The 22,105-nt window shown below is 44.6% G+C and overlaps 2 protein-coding genes across 3 annotated transcripts in view; one reads left to right on the top strand and one right to left on the bottom strand.

Annotated features, from left to right (window-relative positions):
* Positions 1–1,412: 1,412 nt before the first annotated feature.
* On the bottom strand, positions 1,413–6,386 carry LOC149365748 (RNA demethylase ALKBH7, mitochondrial-like). Its single transcript, XM_089545714.1, has 4 exons — positions 6,050–6,386; positions 5,282–5,455; positions 2,944–3,068; positions 1,413–1,588 (listed from the first exon to the last, which is right to left on the bottom strand). Exons 1-4 carry the CDS (start codon positions 6,368–6,370, stop codon positions 1,468–1,470), a joined length of 741 nt encoding a protein of 246 aa, XP_089401840.1. The 5' UTR covers positions 6,371–6,386; the 3' UTR covers positions 1,413–1,467.
* Positions 6,387–6,622: 236 nt separating this feature from the next.
* Positions 6,623–22,105, top strand: part of LOC149365747 (uncharacterized) — a 35,866-nt gene continuing 20,383 nt past the window's right edge. For both annotated transcript variants that reach the window (XM_089545704.1, XM_089545695.1), the window contains exons 1-5: positions 6,623–6,692; positions 6,888–7,005; positions 15,141–15,282; positions 18,060–18,120; positions 19,729–19,847. In XM_089545704.1, coding sequence (XP_089401830.1) covers positions 6,897–7,005; positions 15,141–15,282; positions 18,060–18,120; positions 19,729–19,847 — 431 coding nt within the window. In that variant the 5' untranslated portion in view covers positions 6,623–6,692; positions 6,888–6,896. The remainder of the gene's footprint in view (positions 6,693–6,887; positions 7,006–15,140; positions 15,283–18,059; positions 18,121–19,728; positions 19,848–22,105) is intronic.

Genomic DNA, 22,105 nt, shown 5'->3' with positions numbered 1-22,105 from the left:
TGGCCTTTAGACGCGCTGCATATACATTCTTGTCAGGCCTGCGTCTCATCGTGTCCGCGTACGCTTCTGCATCGTCCTGCATTTCAATGCCACCACCATCACAGCTGCTTGCTTAAGCCGAGCAATGGAACCTGATGAAAGGAGAGGTAGGAAACGTCTTGCGGAAAGCGATCACTTTGCGAGTGATACGCCACAGCAGAAGACTGCTCGCCCCTGCCGACAACGCCATGATTATGCGCTCCCGAAAGCGACAAGGCCGCCACGGTTCGCGGCTGCCTACCTAAGCCCGCACTATAGCAGGCGATCGCTTTGACGCAACAAGAAGAGTGGTGTGGTGTGATGTGGTGTGGTGTGTTCAACACTACACCCATTTCAAGATTTTCACTAGTACCATCTACAACCAATGTGTTATGCCCGTAAACATTTCATGCTTACTCTACTCTCAGTTATGGGAGAGGCAGAGGTTTTTTAGATTTTCTAAAATGTGATTCTCGGCACAGCTGCAGCGCAAGAAAATTTGAGGCCGCACAGGGCGAAACGGACACTGCACATCCGGGAAGCACATGCAACCACGTCATGTGCTCCTTCCACAAAATCACAAAACAGTAAATACTCTCTAAAGAACGATAATTATAGCTTAGTTGAAAGAAGGGGAAGTAAGGAACAAAATAAAACAAACCTAATGAGCTATTTACGGTAGTTGCCAAGAAGAGTTTTAAATATGCCCAAAAATACAAGGGAAGCATGCGGCCTTCCCTGTGCCCTGAAGTGCTGTCAATTTCATGTTGACACAACTGGCAGCTTGTCCAAGATTCACTGCACTGAAAAATTAAAGCAGGTGGTGTACTAAATCACTCCATTCCATGGCACAACTGTTTGTGTGCTTTTCAGGCTTTTGCCCTTGTTTTTAGACCCCATCTACCCAATGTTTGTGTAGGATTTGCACTACATAGAGAGGTGATTACTTCTCTTCCTTACACGCGCTCGAGGTGCAACAAAAAGTGAGCATGAACTAAGAGAACACAGAACTAGTGTTCTTTCCCTATTTTCATCTGCCTTCAATGCTTGCCTTGCTTAGGTTAGTTTTTCTATAACGGAACACCACCAAACAGCCCGACTTTTCAAGTTCCTTCACACCTAGACATCAGATTACACATGCACTACGCTGTTCACAGCACTGCCTTGAAACGTCTCAATAACCATCAGCACAGCTAGAAGTGTACAGTGATGTGGGTAAATACGCATAGCACCCCTTCTATTTTCAAAAACTGACCATGCTAATCACTCTCATCAATGCTGAACTCCTTTCTTGTCCTGTGCGCGGTTTTTCAAGGGTGCCCATACTTCATTACAAGAAAAATATTATCCACATTTGATGAGAGAAAAATATCACACCACACAGCAACAGTCCGTGATCTTAATTAAAATCTAGGTTTATCAGCGAAAGTACTCTCTTTTATGTCACTGTCAGCTTGGCTCATTCCGACAAATGACAGACATCCTCCTCGTCTTGTGCACGGGTGAGGATCCGAAGACAGAGTGCTGGTTGGCCAGTATCTCGTGTGTGTAGTCGTACCTCGCTGCGCCTCTGCAAGTGGTGACAGGGACAAAGAAAAAGACATGCTTCACTGGAAGCCTAGGCGTGAAAAGAACACGACACGGAGGTGCAAAATATTTCACCTCAGTAAAACGAGAAGGTTCATAAATGCAAATATACAAGCACCAGCATCTTTTTAATGCATTACGCAAAAAATCCGGCGTTGCCGGGCATGGGCATTGCTCTGGCAGGTTGTCTCCAGAGAGCAACCTAGGAGGTAGGTGGGACATCTAGGTCCCGTGACCTTATGGCGTCATCACAAGTTGCCCACTGAATAGTGAGCAAACTGCCCACAGTGGCCGGTGGCACTTAAATTAATGATTGGTCACTCGGGAAGAGCAGCCTGAACCTCACAAGGCCCACTGCTGGGAGCACCTGCCGTCACAAGGAAGTGGCGCATCACTTAACACCTGCAGCACTGCGGCAGGAGATATATAAGGACTCCCAAGATTCCATGAATGTAAAGTAGAGAATGACCTTCTGCATATGTGGAAATTAACACATTACGCTATCACCTCATATCTTTAAGGCGGAGCCTAAGTGTCTCCACCAATTTTTGTTCCAATCAGCTAAAAAATCATACGAACTCATAGTTTTAATGCAGAAATAACATTTTACTACAGAGGTGCTGTATGGAAGATAGAGGCCGCAAAATAAAACTTATTACTCACCCTATTACAACCAGAATGTTAGAGTTTTAGGTCAATACATATGTTCACAAATTATCAAACTGCTAGACATAGGCGCCTTGCAAGAACCAGCTACTTGTTTATATTTGTAGGTAAACAATGGATTGCTCAGGCCCAATCATGCAACTGCCAACATACTGTGATTTGTTTTCCCTTCAACAAGTAAAGCATTGCAATGCTTAAGCAGTTGACATCCTCTGCATAATATAGATTAATTATTTGTAGAAGATTAGGTAGGTGATAATGCATAAGAATATCTCAACCAGGGTCCAAAGTTATTGGAAACCTACCTAGAAGTAAGTGGTTACATCGCTGACTAGTTAAAATGAGGTAATAAAAGCTGATTCATGGAAACTCAGTATTCACCGCAAAACATAATCACAAGAAAGCATAGTGGTGTATGAATACAGTATCAAACAAGTAGCAACACTAGTTCATGTCTTTCTCCCTTTCCACTTTCACAGGAGCACCTAAGCTATGCAAACAAATGTCATTTGTACATGACAGTGTCCAAGATACCTTAGAGCATTTCACAGAATTTTTAAAGAACTTTTGCTCGAAATATTCCCTGAATGAGCATGAAGCGGAGTACAACATACTGCCCAAACTATATGACATCTCTTAACCACTGCTAGAAGTAGAAGTACCATGAACTACCTCATTATATAGAGTGATCGCCTCCTCAATAAAATCTTGACCCACTTGTCAGGTTTCTTCTCATGAACAAGTTTCATAATACTGGACGACATAAGTGACAACCCTGCAATTGTGTCGCCACAGAACTGAAAAAAAAAAAGAAAAAATTTTCTCTTAACACTGGAGGGCAACAACACAATGCAAAGCTCAGTGCTAAAGATCATTGGATACAGCATGGTGAATGAACATGTGGCTTGTCTGTAAGGTTAAAAAAATGTTTCAAAATGAAACAGACTTATGAATGACATCACTAGAGGTATACTTCACTCAAAACATTTCAAAATGATAAAAAAAGAAGCATGACACTTCCAGAAATATGCATGACATGGTTATTATCCACTTCACTGTGGCTTGTTCTAGAGTGCATGATTTCTGATTGCTGATAAGGCACAAAACACTATTTCACACTTGTTGGCACTTGGTAGTAATGCATCAATTAGCAAAAAGCCTTGAAGTAGACAGTTGATTTACTTGAAAACCACCACTACACTTTTTAGCCAGCTACATTAGCAGGAAAAACCGCCACACATAAGAACCGGCGAGATAACATCACTCCAAACTGAACAGAGGGTAACATAAGTTCACTTATGAGTGGCAGGATAAAGACTTTTTCCCTGGCCTCTGCACAAATGTAGCTGCACTTATACATTTAAATCTGAAGATGCACATGAAAAACCCCAGAGCACTTCCCCTCTATTAGCAGAGCCTTCTTGACCTGCACTTAAGCAGCTTTTCTATCTTCCACCCACTCATTATTAAATAAAGGCTTCACACTAGGCAGCATTGTTTTCTTTTTGTTTTTGTTTGATTCCACAAGTTGAAGAAACACATTTGCCAGCATTCGACTCTCAGTAGTATTGCTCATGCAGTTCTAAAAGCTAGCATTACATGCTGCTTCCATCGTTAGGGTAAGTGGCATGTACGCACATAGTCATACTGCATTCCAACAAAAGTGTATGCTGCAAATTTCTCGACCAAAGAAACAAAGCATGACCCCACTTGCGCGTGCAGTTGTAGTGCTAAGTGCTTCTTCGATTAAATGCAACTCTTGAGTTGGGAACATGAACTGCAGCTCCTTTATTTGTTGTTATTCAATGCTTAACAGTTCTAAGATGACTGCAGGAACTGATGAAAGCACTACCTTCAGGGGAGCTCTAATGACACAAATAGAGAGATAAATAATTTGTCTCTGAAATGATACATGAACTACATGTGACATGCAGGTTAATTACCACCTGTGGTGCACTTTTTATTGCAGCAAAACATGTATAGCTGATATTGCCCACGCTAAACAGTATCTTAGCCATCACTGCAAGTTTTACCTGATCACTTTTTTACTCACACACTGGCCAAATGAGTTAAACATATGCCTCGAGCAGTCCTGCGATCCAGGAGGCCTAGCCTTAGCCCGCTTTGAAGGGTTGTCTAGTTTAGTGTGTGGTAAAAGGTTCTGCAGTACAGATATTTATCAGTAATGTGCCAAGTGCGCCATTAGAGGTGTTACATGAGCAGTGGGTGTCTCAGTAAATGATTTGTTCAAACTGATGACCTGAAGGTTGATGGATCAGACTAAAGCATGACATCATTGGCGGAGTCACTTCAGTCTTTAGCAGTTTGATAATAGATTTGGAGATTTTCAGACAGGTGCGAGTACATGGCATTTTCATGACCAAGGCTTGAGATGAGGAAGGTCACTACTGCTGTCATTTCTTTGTCATGAAAGAAGGGTAATTTGCAGGGATGTATAAATTCAATTTCATACTTCACTTATAAACTGTGTTTCGCTTCCGCCTTTGTTTGATTTATCACTGTGGGCCTATGAACTGCCAGGCCATCAATAAATAAGTCTAGTCAGAGCCAATCAGAACACTGTGGATACCCCTCCTTGCATGCCAGAAACCATAGCAATATAGTGATTAAACTAAGAATTTGCAGTATTCACGACAAAGGCCCAATATTTTCTAGCATGTCTTGACCTAGAGGGAAGACAAATCTGCGATACTGTGCCACCTTTCCAGCTTCCAGTGCCACTCACAATGACAGGAGGCTAGTTTTAGTTTTTGGGCTAAGGCCTTACACATACTACAACAGTAAATAAAACAACGACTAAAAAGCATGGCTTTGTTCCCAAATTTGTTGATCCTGCCCTCAATTACAGAGTGCTATAAACTATCAATAACTATAAGAATTCTATTGTCAGAAAAGCAAAACATAGATGAGAAATGAAACTAAACCTTCTCAGATTAAATTGGAAATAAACTCACAAACACGGCAGCGAATTCCTAAAACCATCTCTCACCCGAACACTATCCACGTGTGGCTTTATGTGGCCATCTTCAAGCAAATCGAGACAGTGAACATGTTGTATCTGGTTCACGTCAGGTGGGAAGGCAAGCGCACGGACTCGCCCCAATATCGCCTCACATGCAGGTGACCATGTTTTCCGCTCTATCTCTCGGTACCCATGAATTGCCTGAAAAAAATAAAATGAGAAGAATGATTCAACATGCAAAATGCAGTAACCAAACAGATTTGCCAGTGAAAATGTTAAATGTAATGAAATAATGTTCAGCTCACGAACTCCACATTCAGTTTGAAATATCCTGCACAGGATCATTAATAATGTTCAGCTCATTAAAACCATATTCGGTTTAAATATCTTACACAGGATCACACGGACACCGTAAACATCAGCAACTTCTCATATCACAGCGACGAACATGCGTGAAACCAAACTTAACAAACATCATACTTTAAAAGCAGTTTCTTACAAGCCAAAATTACTTTCGGCATCACAAAAATTATAAGAAACTGTCATTACAAAGTTATTACCATCGACAAAACTGCTTTCCTTGCCCAGCTACATCGAGATACGGTACAGCGAAACTATTACGGAGTGCCTCAACTAATAACGTTGCGGCTACTCTGTATCCACTGTAATATGGAATGTTGAGTTAAACGCGCGCTGACATAGCACAGCACAAGTGCGCTTTTTGTACTCAAATCACGGGCTCAATAAAAAAGACAGGAATAACACACTGAAGGCGATGACACCACGCCTACTAACATCATCCCAGTGGCTACTTTCGTACCGCAACCTCTTGAACTGAGGCTCGATTTCGGTCAGCAACGTTGTCTCTTCTTCGGACGTCACAAAATCGTCGTAGACTGTCATGCTCTGGGTCACCTCGGCGAGGGTGTCCAAGTCGGAACATTCAAAATGAGCCTTCACGTACTCTTCTGTCAGCGCTGGTCGCTGCTTCGACGCATCGTTGATGTCGACCTGAACCGAGCACAGACTTCGCGTCGATTTCAAGAGCGCTGGTAAATACCTGCATCGAATTTTCGACGCCGACAGCGCAATGCGACTTGCTATGAAGGCGGCCATTTTTAAACTTGCATGAAACCTGTCCACCCTTCCGCCTTGATTTCGGTTTCGTTTTTGGGCTCAATGTTTGTAGAGCTCTCACGTGATTTCTCAGTTTCGTTATGATTTCGTTCATTCTTTTTGAGTTTTGAGTTAGAGGTGGTTATTATATAGATAATACATATTTTCGAAATAGAAGCACGGTATGACAACCGAGAAGTCGATATGGACTACGGGCCTACGGGTAGACAGATTGTGGCCTTGAAGTGTGATCATGAGTGTGGTGTAAGCGCGCGGGCTTGTGTGAACGCTGTTCTGACGTTCTCGAAAACCAGTCGACCTGGTAAGGAAATGGGCCGACTTTACTACCCTGTTGTGGGATAGTTACGGCACACACAATGCGTATGCTGCATAATTGAAGTTGTGTATCTTATCGCAACATGGCGTTAAACGAAACTACACTCTGCTAACTATGTGCCATGGTGCGGCAGAAATTTCGCGCCATTTCAGACTCAGACTTGTTCTTTGTTTTCTACAGCACCTTGGCATGAAAATGAGCTCCGCTGATAAGGGTGTCCCAATGCTGTCCCTGATTGCTCGTTTCGACGATTTCTGTCGCCGAATTTCGGTGGACGACGACGAAGAGACACTGCATAGTAAGTGTTTCGATTGTCTAATTGTTGAGCGTATGAAAGCATTGTTTTCGTCAACACGTGGTATTAGGACATAATGCTGTTGGCAGAATTGAAAACGTTACCGCGCGAGATGTATACGTATCTTTGCGTTTGCGATTCTAGGACGTTTTGATCGAAGCTAGTTCATGTTCGCATAACGGTTTTCTTTCTAGTCATTGTCCTCAGCGCCTGGAGACGGGAATCGTTTAGGAATTTTATTGTAAATGCTTTGAGAATTCCTGCGCTACTTCGCTTGAATCCACGCGTGCATGCGGAGATCCATTTATTTTTTTCCTTTTGCGTAGCGTTTCTCCATTTATTTTACTGTGTGCGCGCTGCTTGAGACCTAATTCCGAGCTTTGCACGTGGCCAGAAATATGCTCGAGGACGAAGAAGAACGGAGCTGCCGACTGGCCACGAGCAGAGAAGCTACGACGTCGCTGCTGTTGGGTTGCGGCTAAGTACCAGGCGGTGCTGAGTTATTCCTCGAATTTCTGCTTGATTTCTTGTGTTTTCTTCCCATTTTCCAGGGTGACTGAACGCGGGAACGTGGACTGATGTCCACAAACTCTCCCGGCCAGGGGAACACCCCCTGGTCAGCTTGTCTCGCCCCAGATGAGCTGCCTCTTGATTGTTTCCTCCGTGGCGGAGTTAGCAGCATACCGGTTGCTCTCGTCCCCGCGGATGACGGCTCCATCAAGCTGAATAACCCCGAGGCTGTTCAGGCTGCGCTTAAATCTACCACCCCCCATTACATGAAGATTACAGACGTCCGGCAGTTCGGCCGTGGAGGGATCGTATGCAGATCGCCAGACCAGGCATGCGTAGCCGACCTGCTGAAGTGTTCGTCGTTTGCCAATCACCCGGTGAGCGCGTTCATACCTCCTCATCTGGCGTGTTCGAAAGGGCTAGTCCGTGGCGTAGACCCACGTCTAAGCGCGTCCGAGACATTAGAAAAGCTCACTTCGGCTGGCGTGATCGCCATTCACCGATGCAGTCGTGTGGTGGATGGAACAAAGGTACCGACGGAGTCTGTTATTGCTACATTTGCGGGGCTGTCCTGTCCATCTGAAGTTAAGGTGTGGCCTTTGATTTTCCGTGTGGATCAATTTACATCTCGGCCCCTTCAGTGCCGTAATTGCTGGAGGTTTGGCCATAGCGCCAAGGCCTGTAAATCGAGTTTTCGCTGCTGTGGGTGCGGAGAGAGCCACGACCCCGCTGGGTGTTCTGCTCAACAAGAGAAATGCTGTTTGTGTGGCGGTGGACACTTAGCAAGCCATTCCGAATGCCCAGCGCGGGCTGAGGAAGTGCAAGTATTAGAGTTGATTGACAAGCGCAGGTGCTCAAGACGTGAGGCAGTTGCAGTCATCAAAGATAGGACATGTGGCTATGCAAGTGTGGCAGCGCGGCATGCAACCGTTGTGGATTCCTCCTTGTCGCAAGCGATTGCGGCGGCGGTGGAGAAAGCAATGGCAAGTGCCATGGATCGCATAGTTGAAAATCTGTCCGCGTGCATTTCGCAGGTCATGGCATCCCAAATGTCCACTTTATTGCAAGCTTCTATTGCCCCCCTTTGTGGCACAATCACTTCTCCATTGGTTGCACCTCCCCAACCTTCTGTGCCCGTGACTTCCAATTCACTGAGTCAGACTCAATCACAGCCTTCGTCTATCCCTACAACCAGTTATTCACATCACAGTGAGACAGAACTCTCATCTGAAGAGTGCGTTGATATGGAGACTGAGATGCGTGCTCAAAAGCGCAGTGCGTCTCCGATAGGTGGTGCTAGTCCGTCTTGCTCTCAGTCGAAGAATAAAAAGAATCACCCTAGATCTACACCCAAAGGCAGCATTTTGGATCAGGCGGTCTCCGCTGCGGCCCTTTCGGCGACATAGGGTCGTTGAAGGTGTTGCAGTGGAACTGCCGGTCTATTCTTTCTGCTTCAACAGATTTAGTTTGTTTAATCAGTAAATTAAGTCCAGATTTAATTGCTCTTCAGGAAACGTGGCTCTCTAAAGATTCTAGGTACAATTTACAAAATTATCGTTCTTTCAGGCTTGACCGGCCCTCAAGAGGTGGTGGGTTGCTATTGTTCGTATCCACAAAATTTTGCCACAGGGCAACTGTGTCATTTCAATATATGGACAGGCAGTGCGAAATTCAGGCTCTTGATCTCAATATTCCTGGATATCAGCCACTCACTCTGGCTAATGTATATTTTCCAACAGGTGTGCATGACGTTCGGCCTCTTGACTCGTTTTTGTCTAGTTGCAGGAAACAGGTTTTAATTGTTGGAGACTTCAACTCGCATCATGTTTCGTGGGGGTTTCGTACAGATCGCTGCGGTACGCTCTTATGGGACTGGGCTTGTGTGAATAACCTCATATGTTTAAATTCGGGTCTCCCCACATTTGTCCGTGGTCAGGCTCGCTCAGCGTTAGACTTGTCATTTTCTTCCCCCGGAATAACTGTGTCCTCTTGGGCGCCAGTTGACTGTGCCTCCAATAGTGATCACCTTCCGATCAGCTTCCAAGTTATGTGCCAGTTGACCTCTCCTAACAGCACACGGCGCACATTCATAAATTACGACAGTTTTAAAAATGCCCTCAAAGCAGACCTTCAGGAATTATCTCATTCCAACAGTGGAGATAATGCCATCCGCATTTGTTCAATTTTGGATGGAGCTCGTAAAAAATCGGAGTTCTTGGTTCAGGCACATAAGGGAACATCGCCGTGCCTTTGGTGGAACGCAGAGTGCGCTCGCGATTATAGGCGCCGAAAGGCTGCTTGGAAGAAACTTCTCCATAATCAGTGTCCCAAAAACTGGATCGATTATAAGTTCGTTGCAGCTACGTTTAAGCGCACCGTATCTCGTGCAAAGGAGTTGCACGATACTGAACGCTACGAATTCCTTTCAAAATCTGGTAATAGGCGTGCTCTATTCAATTACCTAAAATCCAGGAAACTAATCTCGTCCCCCATGAACGCTGTCTCCCTAGTTCAGTCACCGGCTGAACTTGCGCAGTCCCTGGAAGAGATAGGCAGAGGTCTTGAGCGCCGGTTTACGGCTCTTCTTCCTTCTCCTCAGAGATTTCTTGCCACTTTGGACGATTTCGAGGAGGTCACCCTCACTGAGCTCTCGAACACTGTATCCCGCCTTCCACCCGCGGCCCCTGGCCCTGATGGTGTGACTTCTTCTATGATTAAAATATTGTTCGAGGAATCTCCCACCGACTTACTGGCGCTTATAAATTACTCTCTTAAGGGGCCATGGATTCCAAATGAGTGGCGTTTAGCAAAGATTATCCCGTTGCTTAAAAAGCAGGGAGATGGTTATGTGTTAGACAATATAAGGCCAATTTCTTTAACTTCGAATCTCGTTAAGCTAATTGAGAGGGTGTTGCATGGTAGAATAATGTCTGTTATTTCAGAGGCTGGGTTGTTGAACCCTTGCCAGATTGGTTTCAGACCAGGATGCTCTATATGGTGTGCCCATACCGATCTGGAGAGCCGCATACAGTTAGCTCGGCGCCGAAATCAATACGCAGCGCTTGTTACTTTAGATGTATCTAAAGCCTATGACAGCGTTGAGCACAGGACGCTCTTGCAAAGACTGCAGGCAGTAGGACTTCCGAGATACTTTGTGGCTTGGGTTGCTGAATTCCTTGCTGACAGGGAATTTTACTGCTTTCAGAACGGTGTTTCATCAAGCAAATTTCGACAATCGAGAGGAGTGCCCCAAGGGGCGGTCCTCTCCCCTGTACTTTTTAACATCTTACTCAGCAGTATTCCCTGCAGTCCTCAGGTGGCCACCTATGTGTATGCTGATGACATCGCCTTTTTTGCTTCAGAGAACGACATTTCCTCTTTGTACCAGTCCTTACAGTCCTACCTCAATGTCCTAGACCAATGGTTAGGAGACATTAATCTGTCCCTTAATGTCAATAAATGTGCTTTATTGGTTTTTCCGCTCTCTCGTCCAGTTAATATCTCTATTGTTTACCGGAACCATGTAATTCCTCAAGTGCAAAGTGTCAAATACCTTGGAGTAATTTATGATCCTTCTCTTTCCTGGGCGGCCCATATCGAGCAGATCACTGTGAAAGGAGTCCGAGCAGTCGGTATGCTGCGCAGGCTGAGCAGTGTTCGTTCTGGCATGAGAAGGCACTCACTTCTTATGATTTATAGAATGTACGTCCGTCCAGTCTTAGAGTTCGGCTGTGTTTTATTCTCTGGTGCACCAGCGTATAAACTTCGCCCCTTGATTCTCTTGGAGCGGGAGGCGTTGCGCCTTTGTTTGGGCCTTCCAAAATTTGTGGCGAATTCCGTTTTGTACCTGGAAGCGCGTACTCCATCATTGACTTCTAGATTTAGGCTCTTAACGGTGAAAACGTTCGTAAGAATGTGCGATTCTTCGCTCCATGCCTCCAATTTGATCTTCCTTCGTCAGCCTAGGCTATTTTTCAACGAAACCTGGTCTCGTTTCCGTACCCCTCAGATATGTTTGGTGCAATCCCTCCTGGACCCCTTAAACGTCCGCATTTCGGACATCCGTCCGGTATGCGCCAACTCATCTATTCAGATTTTCTTCGATGACATCTTTCCAAAACATGCAAAGTTAATGCCTTTTCATTTGCTCAGCGGTTTATTGCAGGATTACCTGCTGTGCTTTAAATCTCATGTGCTCATAGCGACAGACGCCTCACAGTGTGAAGAAAAGGCCGGAGTTGGCATTTTCTCCATCTCCCTTGACTGGTCATTCTCACTCCGCCTTCCCGATTACACCCCTATTTATTTGGCCGAATTTCTAGCAGTAGTCTTAGCGTTGCGCAAATTAAACAGCTCCTTGTCTTCTGTCATAATTATGACAGATTCATTATCGTTGTGTTCCTCTCTCACCGCGCCTACAACATCTCAGGCACTTCGGTTATTCAAATGCTTGGTTCCACCCCACGTGTGTTCATTACGGTTGGTCTGGGTGCCTGGGCACAGAGGAATCCATTTGAATGAGGTTGCTGATACCCTGGCGAAGGCATCTCTTCAAGGCCCAGTCGTATCTGTGCTTCCACCCAGCACATATATTACCGCGGCCAGGTTTCGCAGGTATCTGCTCTTGAAAGAATTCGCAGCATCAGCTCTGACCTCCTCTCCCGAATTCCGGCATCTCCTTTACCCGTGGTGCAGTAAAGGATGGCGATCACGCAAGCTTGAGGTTTCCTTCACTCGTCTACGTTGTCGCGTGCCTCTTTTAAACTTCTACCTTTATAGATCTGGTCTGGCGGTCTCCCCATTGTGCCCGTTCTGCGGAGAACCCGAAACGATAGATCATTTCTTGTTGACCTGCCGCCGTTTCTCCTCTTTACGGAGCCGCCTGCTGGAGCTTCCGTTACGACAGCTTGGTCTAAGTCTGTCAGCTGGGGTTGCTCTGTCTCTTGGGGCTTCCTCCCTTGGGCACAGCAACTGGAATGTGCTCTCCGCCATGCAAAACTTCCTTACAGACACTAAACGGCTGCCGTCTTAAGCTCTGCTCTTTCTCATGATCAATATTTCTCTGGAATGAAAGCTTTCTGAAACGTGGAATATTTAGCCCCGTTCTCTATTTCAGTCACCGATCTCACAGCATTTGTTTAACCTATTTCAATTACACATTTGAGATCCTTTCATTTATTTCCTAATTGCTATTATTATCATGATTATTTTATTTTTCCCCACAATTATTTTCTTGTTTAACATTTTGTACACCTATCAGTTGCCGCCTGTGTCTTGGCCAATCCCCCGCAGTGGGTATGCGCCATTTTCTAGAGGACAACAACAATGATAGTCATCAATTGAAGGAAGGCTGTGCACATTTCTTCGTGTTTTCCTCATTGATTCTCTGGATTGCGATTTGGAACGATTCGTTTATTGGTGTATTGGGGTTTAACGTCCCGAAGCAACTCAGGCTATGAGGGACGCCGTAGTAAAGGGCTCCGGAAATTTCGACCACCTGGGGTTCTGTAACGTGCACTGACATCGCACAGCACACGGGCCTCGAATTTCGCCTTCATCGAAATTCAGCCTCCGCGGCCGGGATCGAACCCGCGTCTTTCGGGTCAGCAACCGAGCGCCGTAACCATTGAGCCACCGCGGTGGGCGATTTGGAACGAGGTTTGGCAGGATACTCGTTGCGGAATCGGTTCTGGAAGGTTTGAAAACAGGTAAAAGACGCAGGTTTGCGGGCCTTTATTAAATTTTGCCTTTGTGCTGTAATGGGTGAGCCCTAGCAGGGTTTGCACCCATTTGAAATCATTGAGCTGAAGAGAGCGAACTGACATTTACCATCAACGAACTCTAGTTCTATTGAAAGTGCTCTTCACATGCATGTTCGCCCGCCGCGGTGGCTCAGTGGTTACGGCGCTGGGCTGCTGGTCCGAAAGACACGCGGGTTCGATCCCGGCCGCGGCGGCTGAATTTCAATGGAGGCGAAATTCTAGATACCCGCCGCGCGGTGGCTCAGTGGTTACGGCGTTGGGCTGCTGGCCCGAAAGACACGCGGGTTCGATCCCGGCCGCGGCGGCTGAATTTCAATGGAGGCGAAATTCTAGATACCCGCCGCGCGGTGGCTCAGTGGTAAGGCGCCCGTCTACCGAGCCGGAGTACCCGGGTTCGAACTCGACCGCAGCGGCCGCGTTTCGATGGAGGCGAAACGCAAGAGGCGCCCATGTGCTGTGCCTTGTCAGTGCATGTTAAAGATCCCCAGGTGGTCAAAATTATTCCAGCACCTCTTTCTTTTTTTTTTTCACTTCTACCTTCCTCCCTTCGTGTCCATGTGAGACAGATACTGCGCCATTTCCTTTCCTCAAAAACCAATTTAAATTCTAGAGGCCTGTGTACTGTGGGATGATGTCAGTGCAGGTTAAAGAACCCCAGGTGGTCGAAATTTCTGGGGCCCTTCACTAGGGCATCCCTCATAGCCTGAGTTGCTTTTGGACGTTAAAACCCTAATAAATCAATCTTCACCATGATTTTGGAGCTTGTCAGCTACAGCCAAACACACATGCCAACAGAATCATGTTTCTATAGGCAATGCTTCCCTAGCCACAGCCAGCATTAGTTGCATACCATGTTGGGTGTAGGGCTCACAAAAATGTGCGCTTGCTATCACTGTACCTACAGTTCACTGCTTATATTAGTTATATTACCACTGATATCAATGTGTGGGCCATAGCCATGCACACACGTCTACCGTTATCCAGTGCTCTTGATGGCATTACAGCCAAATTTGCTGTATGCTGGGCACAACTCCCATTCCTTGTTGAGCAAATTTTTCAAAGAAGCTGTCAGTTCATCTATACATCCCTTATATCATATTTGTCCCATTGTTGAGCCTAAGTTATGAGAAGCTACAGAGTGTGTGAGCTATGATGACGTAGTGTGTTTGTTATGTGACTGCATAAGGAGCTCGTCGGCTAATTTGGTGGCATCCGGTGTCACATTCGGTTGGGGTGTGAAATAAAGAGAACAGTATGGGGTGCGAGCAGGATTTTGAATCCTCATTGGCACGAACAGATCAGCTTCACTGGCCGCTGCGTTAGACCACTACGCCATCGCCACAGCCTACCATCCTGAATGTTAAACTGCCAGTCACTCGCACTGTGCTTTGGATGTAATCATCTTCATCATCTTTGACCCTTGTACAAGTTAAAAAAAGAAACAAGCCGAAATTTGCATGTGTGGCCACTTGACTGACAACAAGAAACAAGGTGCTTAAAAGTGCCATCTCGCAGCAAATGACAATTTAAAAAAAAACTGCGAAAGATTTAAACCAACAAATTAAATTATCATCTGTGTGTATTTTATGGTATCGAAATTCTGTGGTGAGCCAGGTGCTCAGAATATCTCTATTTTTTTTTTTTACATGAAGTTGAGTGGCATGCAGATGTGTCATCACACTTGAAGGGCATTGGCATTCAAATGTGATGCCAAGTGCACATTTATAATTTTTATTCACACAATTTTTGAAGTGTAGTAACGTTTGCATGCTAATATTTTCTTTGGTGCACACAGATTTGTCACTCCTCTAAGTCTTCTTTGACGTCTCTCCTTGTGTTTTCTTTTTTTTTTTTTTCGTTTTTAAGCTTTTCTGGAGTTTGTCAGGAACCAGGAAGTGTGCAGACAGCGATGGGAGGCAGCAGAGAGGTGCGTCACCAGGCTTGCAGAAGAAAACAGGTCCTTGGTTCTGACCAACTCAGAGTTGCAGAAAAAGCTTCAGTCTACAAGGTACTTTGTAAATGTCATCTTTACTTCTAATGCGACTTCTGTTTCGAATACCGTATTTTCCGGTGTATAAGACGCACCCACCATATATGCAGGCTGTCATTGAAAAAGTTGGTATATAAGACGCACCCATATAAAGACGCGCCCCAATTTACCCAGTTAGGCTAGTGAGGATCAATTAAACACGCTTGCGCTGCCATCACGAAATTCACCATACCTGTGAGAAATTCTTAAGTAACGCTAGGTGGACGAAAGAGGCAACACTCACGCCCCTCCCGCCCATGTTTTAGAAAAAAAAAAGAAAAACGAAAAAACTCTCCTGTATGTCCATAAGAGCATTTTAGTTCTACTTAAAACCTTGGAACTCTTAACCTTCGGATGCGCTATCAAAAAGTTCACACATTTCTGGAGGCAACGCGACTGAAAAATTCTCTTCGCACTACGTACACGGAACAAACAAAGTTGCAAAGGGTGGCTGAAGAAAGAACGCCGGCTTGTGTTGGCTTGTCTTGACAATGGCGAGAAGCATGATTGTCGTGATCTTTTGGCATTTCACACTACTTTTGCTTGGGGCCTCCGAAATGGTGGCGTTTTTGTGTTCCCGGAAGTCGTCATCCCTGCCGTTTCATGATAAAGTTCACCTAAAAAAAGTTGCTGATGGCGGTCCCCGTATTGAAGTATTAACGGTGTTACAACTGTATCATTGCTAGTGATATTTTTTCGGTAAAAAAAAGCTTGAAAATGAACCTGAGTAATTTCTGAACTCGCAAAAAAAAAACCGAAAAATTCCCATATAAGACGCACCCTTGTATAGGACGCACCAGCAAGATTTCCGGAAAAAAAGCCGCGTCTTATACACCGGAAAATATGGTATATAAAAAAAAAAACATATTCTCGTGTGTACAAGTGTAAACCTTCCAAGTCTTTCTGGAAGTGAACAGACTAGGATGTCAAAACTCCCATGGACGTTCAGGACGTCAACGTTTAAGAGAGTTCTTAAAGAAAAGACTACCTGCTGTAATAGCTGAGCGGCTTTGGTATTTGACTTGTGAGCCCCAGGTTATGAGTTTGAAACCTGGCTCTGGTATCCACATTTTGATGGAGGCGAAATGCCAATGACGTCCTTGTGCTAAATGATGTCAGTGCAAGTTAATTCTTTAGGGCCGCGTTTATTATTTCAAAGCGAAACAAATATATTTTGGCCTGAACAGCATATCCTGGACTCAAAAAAGCCAATTTGTTAGTTTTCTAATGGAAAACACCAGTGGTTAATTTTTTACACTCACACATGACATTTCTTGTGAACTGTCAAGGTAGCTGGAAACTGTAATGTTAAAACGCCAGAATTTATGAAACTGACGTGTTAGGAAGCGTGAAATCATTTTGTATTTCAAAGATTCACACGTCACAAACTAGCCAGAAAAAAAAAATGCCAACAGACATTAGTACTGGTGGCAAAAACTGACGGCAAGCAAATGGCTGAAGACATGCTACCCATCCCTCTGTTTTGTTAAATCAGTTTTGCTGTTTCTTCAGTTGCCATAAAAATTACCTTATTAGCAAGGTAAAGGATGCTATGTTTGCTTGAGACAAAGGAAATTAGTGCTACCTAGAGTGCATTGAGAAAAATCTGTGACTTGGAAATATACACAATTGTGTACTAAGCGCCTTCGAGGGTTTAAGAAGCCAAGGTGGTCAAAGTTAAATTGGAGCCTTTTCCTTAGACATTCCTCATAACCAGTGTGCAGCTTCAGGATGTTAAATTCTCACTAGGGGTGTGCGAATATTCGAAATTTTCGAATATAATTCGAATATTATATTTTTAGTATTCGTATCCGGTTCGAAATCCAAGTATTCGTGTTGTTGCGAATATTCGACCCAACGCGAATATTCGTATCTAGCCGAGTATTCTATTGCGAGCACCGGCGTTCATTTCGGTCCGCAACTCCTATCCACAGAGACATAACAACATCGCGGCGCCCAGAGCAATGCGTAACGTTGGGCCATGCAGTAGCTGACTGCGCTGGTTAGCTTCTTTGTGGCTATACCTGCGAAGCTGGTATAGTCAGAGCTGTGCACGAAATGCCTCGCAATGCGTGCCAGTTCAGTGCCAAGTGGGAGGGCATTTTCTGTGACTGGAGAAACCGTTCTAGCTAGAAGGGAACTACTTCTGTGTGACCATGTGGAGCAGCCGGTTTTCCTTCACGACAACCTGTTATGTTCATCCCAGCAACGCGCTTTTGCGCTTAGAGCAAGCTAGCCTTGATGTTGTGTACTAGCCATCTCCTCTGATATTTCCACTGTTCTAAGAATAGTGTTCGAGACTTTGATACTTTTTTGTGCAGCCACACCAACCTTTTGTGTTTATTTCATCACTGCTAGTTGAACTGTAATGTTCTTGGGTGCTCAAATAATGTTTTGTAGTGGTTAAATGCGTCTGTCCTTGATTATTCGATATTCGATTCGATATTCGGAACCAAGTATTCGTATTCGATTTGTATTTGAAAAATTTGATATTCGCACACCCCTAATTCTCACATATGAACAATATTTATTTGCATAGGCTGTTAGCATCTATTCATTCTCTTGGCTTCTGCAAAATATTTTCATAATCCAGTCAGGGAGGTGGAGTGGAATTTTCTTTCAGACCTATGTTTTTTGTTTGTTTTTTTTGTGCATCATGTGGCACTTTGTGCTGGGCTCCGATTGTTTTCAGAGATTGTATACAGTGTATTAATTTTCACAGTCTTGTTTTTTTTTTTTTTTTTTTTTCTCTCCAGGACCATGTTCGAAAAGGAAAATGAGACTCGGCTCAGATTTGAGGCTAAAGTTGAAGCTCTGGTAAGTTGCAGGCTTTTGTAATAAGTTTGAGAGTTTGTGAAGCCAAAGCAAGATCATTGAGAACCACTCTACTAGCTCTTTCGTGAAAGTAATCTGGAGCTCTTCTTAAGAGCACTTTGTATGGCCCATGTGTTGCTTCGGGATATTAGACCCTGCTTTTTTATGTACCCGCTGTCTTTTTTTATGTGTGTTCCTTTTCTTGCAAGTTTTCATGAAATGACTCATTTGGGCAGCATATTCGTTCTTATTCATTGTGACGTGTCTGTTCTGTTATGTTCTTGGTGGTGGATTGTGGATAGAGATCCAGGCCCCTGTGAACCCTGGCTCGGAGTTCATGGATTTAGTGTGGTTGGTAAAGGGTTGACGCTGTCCCATGCAGTGAAGCAGTTTGGGCACAAATTTTGGTGCCCAAACTGCTTTCTGCCTGCTTTCTGTGTACCCACTAGGATGCTTTTTGCCAGGCACAACAAATGCAAGACAATTGAGTTTTTTTTTTTGTTGTTGTTGTTGTTTGTGTGAAATTTTCGAAACTGAGCTAGCTTTACTTTTTTTTTTACTCTTGTGTATGGTGTCGATGCATTGCCATTCTTAGGGTACAAAATATCGTGTGGAAAAGCATATGTTAAATTTGTATGTACAGTGGTGCTGCTTTGCAGTGAATTACATAAAGGGGGGGGATTCCATTGCAAGCTTCAATGGGCATTTGCTGCTTTCCCGTTTATTAATCCGGTAAAGTGAATTCCAGCACCCTTCTTTGATTATATTTTCAAGTAAACGAATAGATGCAGTATTTTACTGTCTGTCAGTGATTGGCTCGGTCTTGCAGACACTCTGTCTTGCTGGGCATCTGTTCATTTAATTCAGTTCAATTCATTTATTTTGAAGGCAGTTACAGACAACTCTTGTTTAAGGGCGGCGTAGTGCGAAAAAAGACAGGGACAAGAGAGACACAGGACCAGCGCTACTAACTTACAACTGAAAAAAATATGAAGCGAATTCCCGAGCTCGCAATTCCCGAATTCCCTGTCTTTTTTTCGCGCTACGCCGCCCTTAAACATGCTTTACCAACTGGCTCAGAACACCACTCTGCTCACAGACAACTCTGAATGCCGAGATCTTGGGAATGAATGAAGTGTGCGTGAATGAAGTTGAAAACGTCAGGCATGTAGCTTCTAGCACTTGTGACTGTGTCTAGTCATTCCTCCCCTAAATGTTCTTGCACTCTGGTTGGCCCTTGAAACCTGTGAGTGACTACCCAACCGTGTGCTTCAGGGGAATCAAACCAGATGTTGAGGCGAAATCATCGCAATGGATATTTCTAACAGCACATTCACTCACATGCTGTCAGCTGTGATCTCCAGTGATCTCCGCATTCACCTCTTGAAGGATAACCACTGGCCAGGAAGGCCACTGTTTTTCAATGACATACTTGTAAACTTCCTTTGTGAGCATTTCTTCCTCGAATTTCTTTGACTTTTTTCTCACGCGCTTGATGTGAAGTCAGTGTAATATTGGCTTGCGCATCCACTGAAAGGGTCGTTTTATTCTTTTTCTGCCATGCTTTTGCATGTAGCTATCTCCTTACTGTTGATTTTTTTTCCCTCTCAGCAACTGCTGCTGGACCAAGTTCGGCACTACGTTTTCAGCCGTGGCTTTCGACACCGGGAGTACCAGATGATTCGAGTGTTGAAGAACATCCTCGGTTATCGCAGTGGCGACAACGCAAGGTAAGCTCAGCTGTACTGCCTTTTAAGAGGCGCCGTGTGTTTTAAAATTGCAGAAGAATGTAAAAAAAAAAAACGTCAGTTTTCAGAGATCAGGATTATTGGCTGAATACGACTCCACAAAGTATTAGCAGCCGCAATGGTGGCTCAGTGGTTGTGGTGCTTGGCTGCTGAGCCGAAAGACGCGGGTTCGATCTTGGCCATGGTGGTCGCATTTCGATGAAGGAGAAATTCTGGAGGCCCGTGTACTGTGCGATGTCAGCGCGCATTAAAGAACCACAAGTGGTGAAAATTTCTGGAGCCCCTCAGAACGGCGCCCCTCATAGCCTCAGTCGCTTTGTGACGTTCAACCTCCATAAACCTTGTGCAGTTATGTGATATGCTGTGCAAGATTCTTATCGTGAGCTGTTAAAGTTTGCTGCAGGGAACTTGCTAAAGCGCATGTCATTGATTTGCCTTGATATCAAGGAATGCAGTGAGGGAAAATTTATATCCTGCCAGTCTTAGCTCTTGCGCAATAGTGTTATGGAGTTCCCACTGAAGTTGCCACTTGAGAAACGGGAGTTTTTTTTTTCTAAATTATTTGCTGTACTTAACCCCTTAACCGTTTTGGACGAGCTGTGCTCGTCCTTGCCAAGCCGTCCCCAAACCGTTTTGGACGACTGTAGCTCGTCCTCTCTGAATAGGTTCATCTCTTCCTCGTTTCGGACGAGCAGTGCTCGTGTGTGGCTTAGATGACATTTTTCTCGACAGATGGCAGCACTGACCTGTTAATTTCGTTTTCTTCTACCGCATAAATGTTTTTTTTTCGTATGGCAACCTGGGTTTTAAAAATGGGATCCGGCGGAGGCGACGCGTGTTTTGCTGGCCCGTCTTCTCGGAAAAGACGCTCTTCTTCGTCGTAATCTTCAGACGATGGTGACTGAGACACCGAAGTGTACATTGTTTCAGGGAGCGAGGACGACAGTGCTGACGTTGTGCTTATCAGTTCTTTCGATGAAGAAGTGGACAGCTCAAAAGCGAACTTTGCGAGCGTGCGTCAGTGCATGAAGGTCAACGTCAGTAACATCCCTACATGACCCCCTCGGTTTCCTTTTCTTGCAGTTCCCGGTAAGATGTGCATTATAAGCTTGCCTGATGGCTTGCTTGAATATATTTATCGCTCATTACCAGCAAGAAGTTGGTTTTCCGTAATGTCAGAAGTAATAAACTTTAATATGCTAATTTGACTTCGTGTTTGCTTCAGATATTTTTTAAAGATCGAATTCGTGCTTTTTATTGCAATAATATTCGATATCAGGAATAAAAAAAATAAGCAGTTTTGTTAAGAAATTCGTTGATATAACAAAACGGTGAAGGGGTTAAGGCCATTTTTTATTTTCTTAGACGAGGGGTCCCCAGTCTTTTTGCCTCAGGAAACCTCTACAATTTTCAAAAGATGCCGCGCAACGCTGCATGTGTTGGCGTCCTTCTCTTCCAGCCTGACATGCACGGAAAGTAGAGCTTGTAGCTGCGTGGTGCCTCAGAAAATGTTACTTGTCAAACTACGCTATGGCCCAGTTAAGACGTCCGGTGAGAGCTGTCATGTCTATATTTCTGTCCACAATGGTGTTCCTCCATTTTCTCCCTTTTCTGCTTTCTCTCGTCTTCTTTTCTGCTGTCTTCTGTTGCTGCTGCTTCTTCTTTAGTTTGCCTTGGCTTTGCCCTGATCCCATCTGGGTGCCAAGGCAAGCTAAGCAAGGAAGAACTGCAGCAGGCTTCAGTTACAGGTCGACTCGGGGTGAGCCCCCATTAACAGCTCTCGCCGTTAAGTGTCCAGATTGAGTTAATAATGACTGTCCTTATAGTGACATAATGCGGTACTGGCTCTAACGCTATGATTAGTCCTGGAATAAAGTGGGTAAAAGGAAAGAGAGTTATTGAGGTATGAGTGAATTTAATTGCTCACGGAACTCAAAAAGCACTCCAAGAAAACCAAGCATTGCAAGGAGCCCAGTTTGGTGCCTGCAGGTTTAGACAGTGCTGTCACGAAGTCAGGTTGTGCAGGTCTGTGAAATGACGTTGCAGAAAAAAAAATTAACACTGAGGAGAGCTCTATTAATATTTTTTTTTATAGCAAAATCCGATAGTTCGGCATTTCATGGCTGTGTTGCCACTTGGCCAGCAGCGAAAGATGCATTTATTTCTAAGAAATTTGGACTCGAAGTTGAAATAGTTTTTCCCGCCGCTCTGATTCAAACTTGGGATTCTGCTATGACGAC

The sequence above is a fragment of the Amblyomma mixtum genome, chromosome 1 (assembly GCF_055824585.1).
Source record: "Amblyomma mixtum isolate Tamu chromosome 1, ASM5582458v1, whole genome shotgun sequence".
NCBI lineage: Eukaryota > Metazoa > Arthropoda > Arachnida > Ixodida > Ixodidae > Amblyomma > Amblyomma mixtum.
Note: the sequence above shows the minus strand (reverse complement) of the source record. Positions and strands in the feature narration are given on the sequence as shown.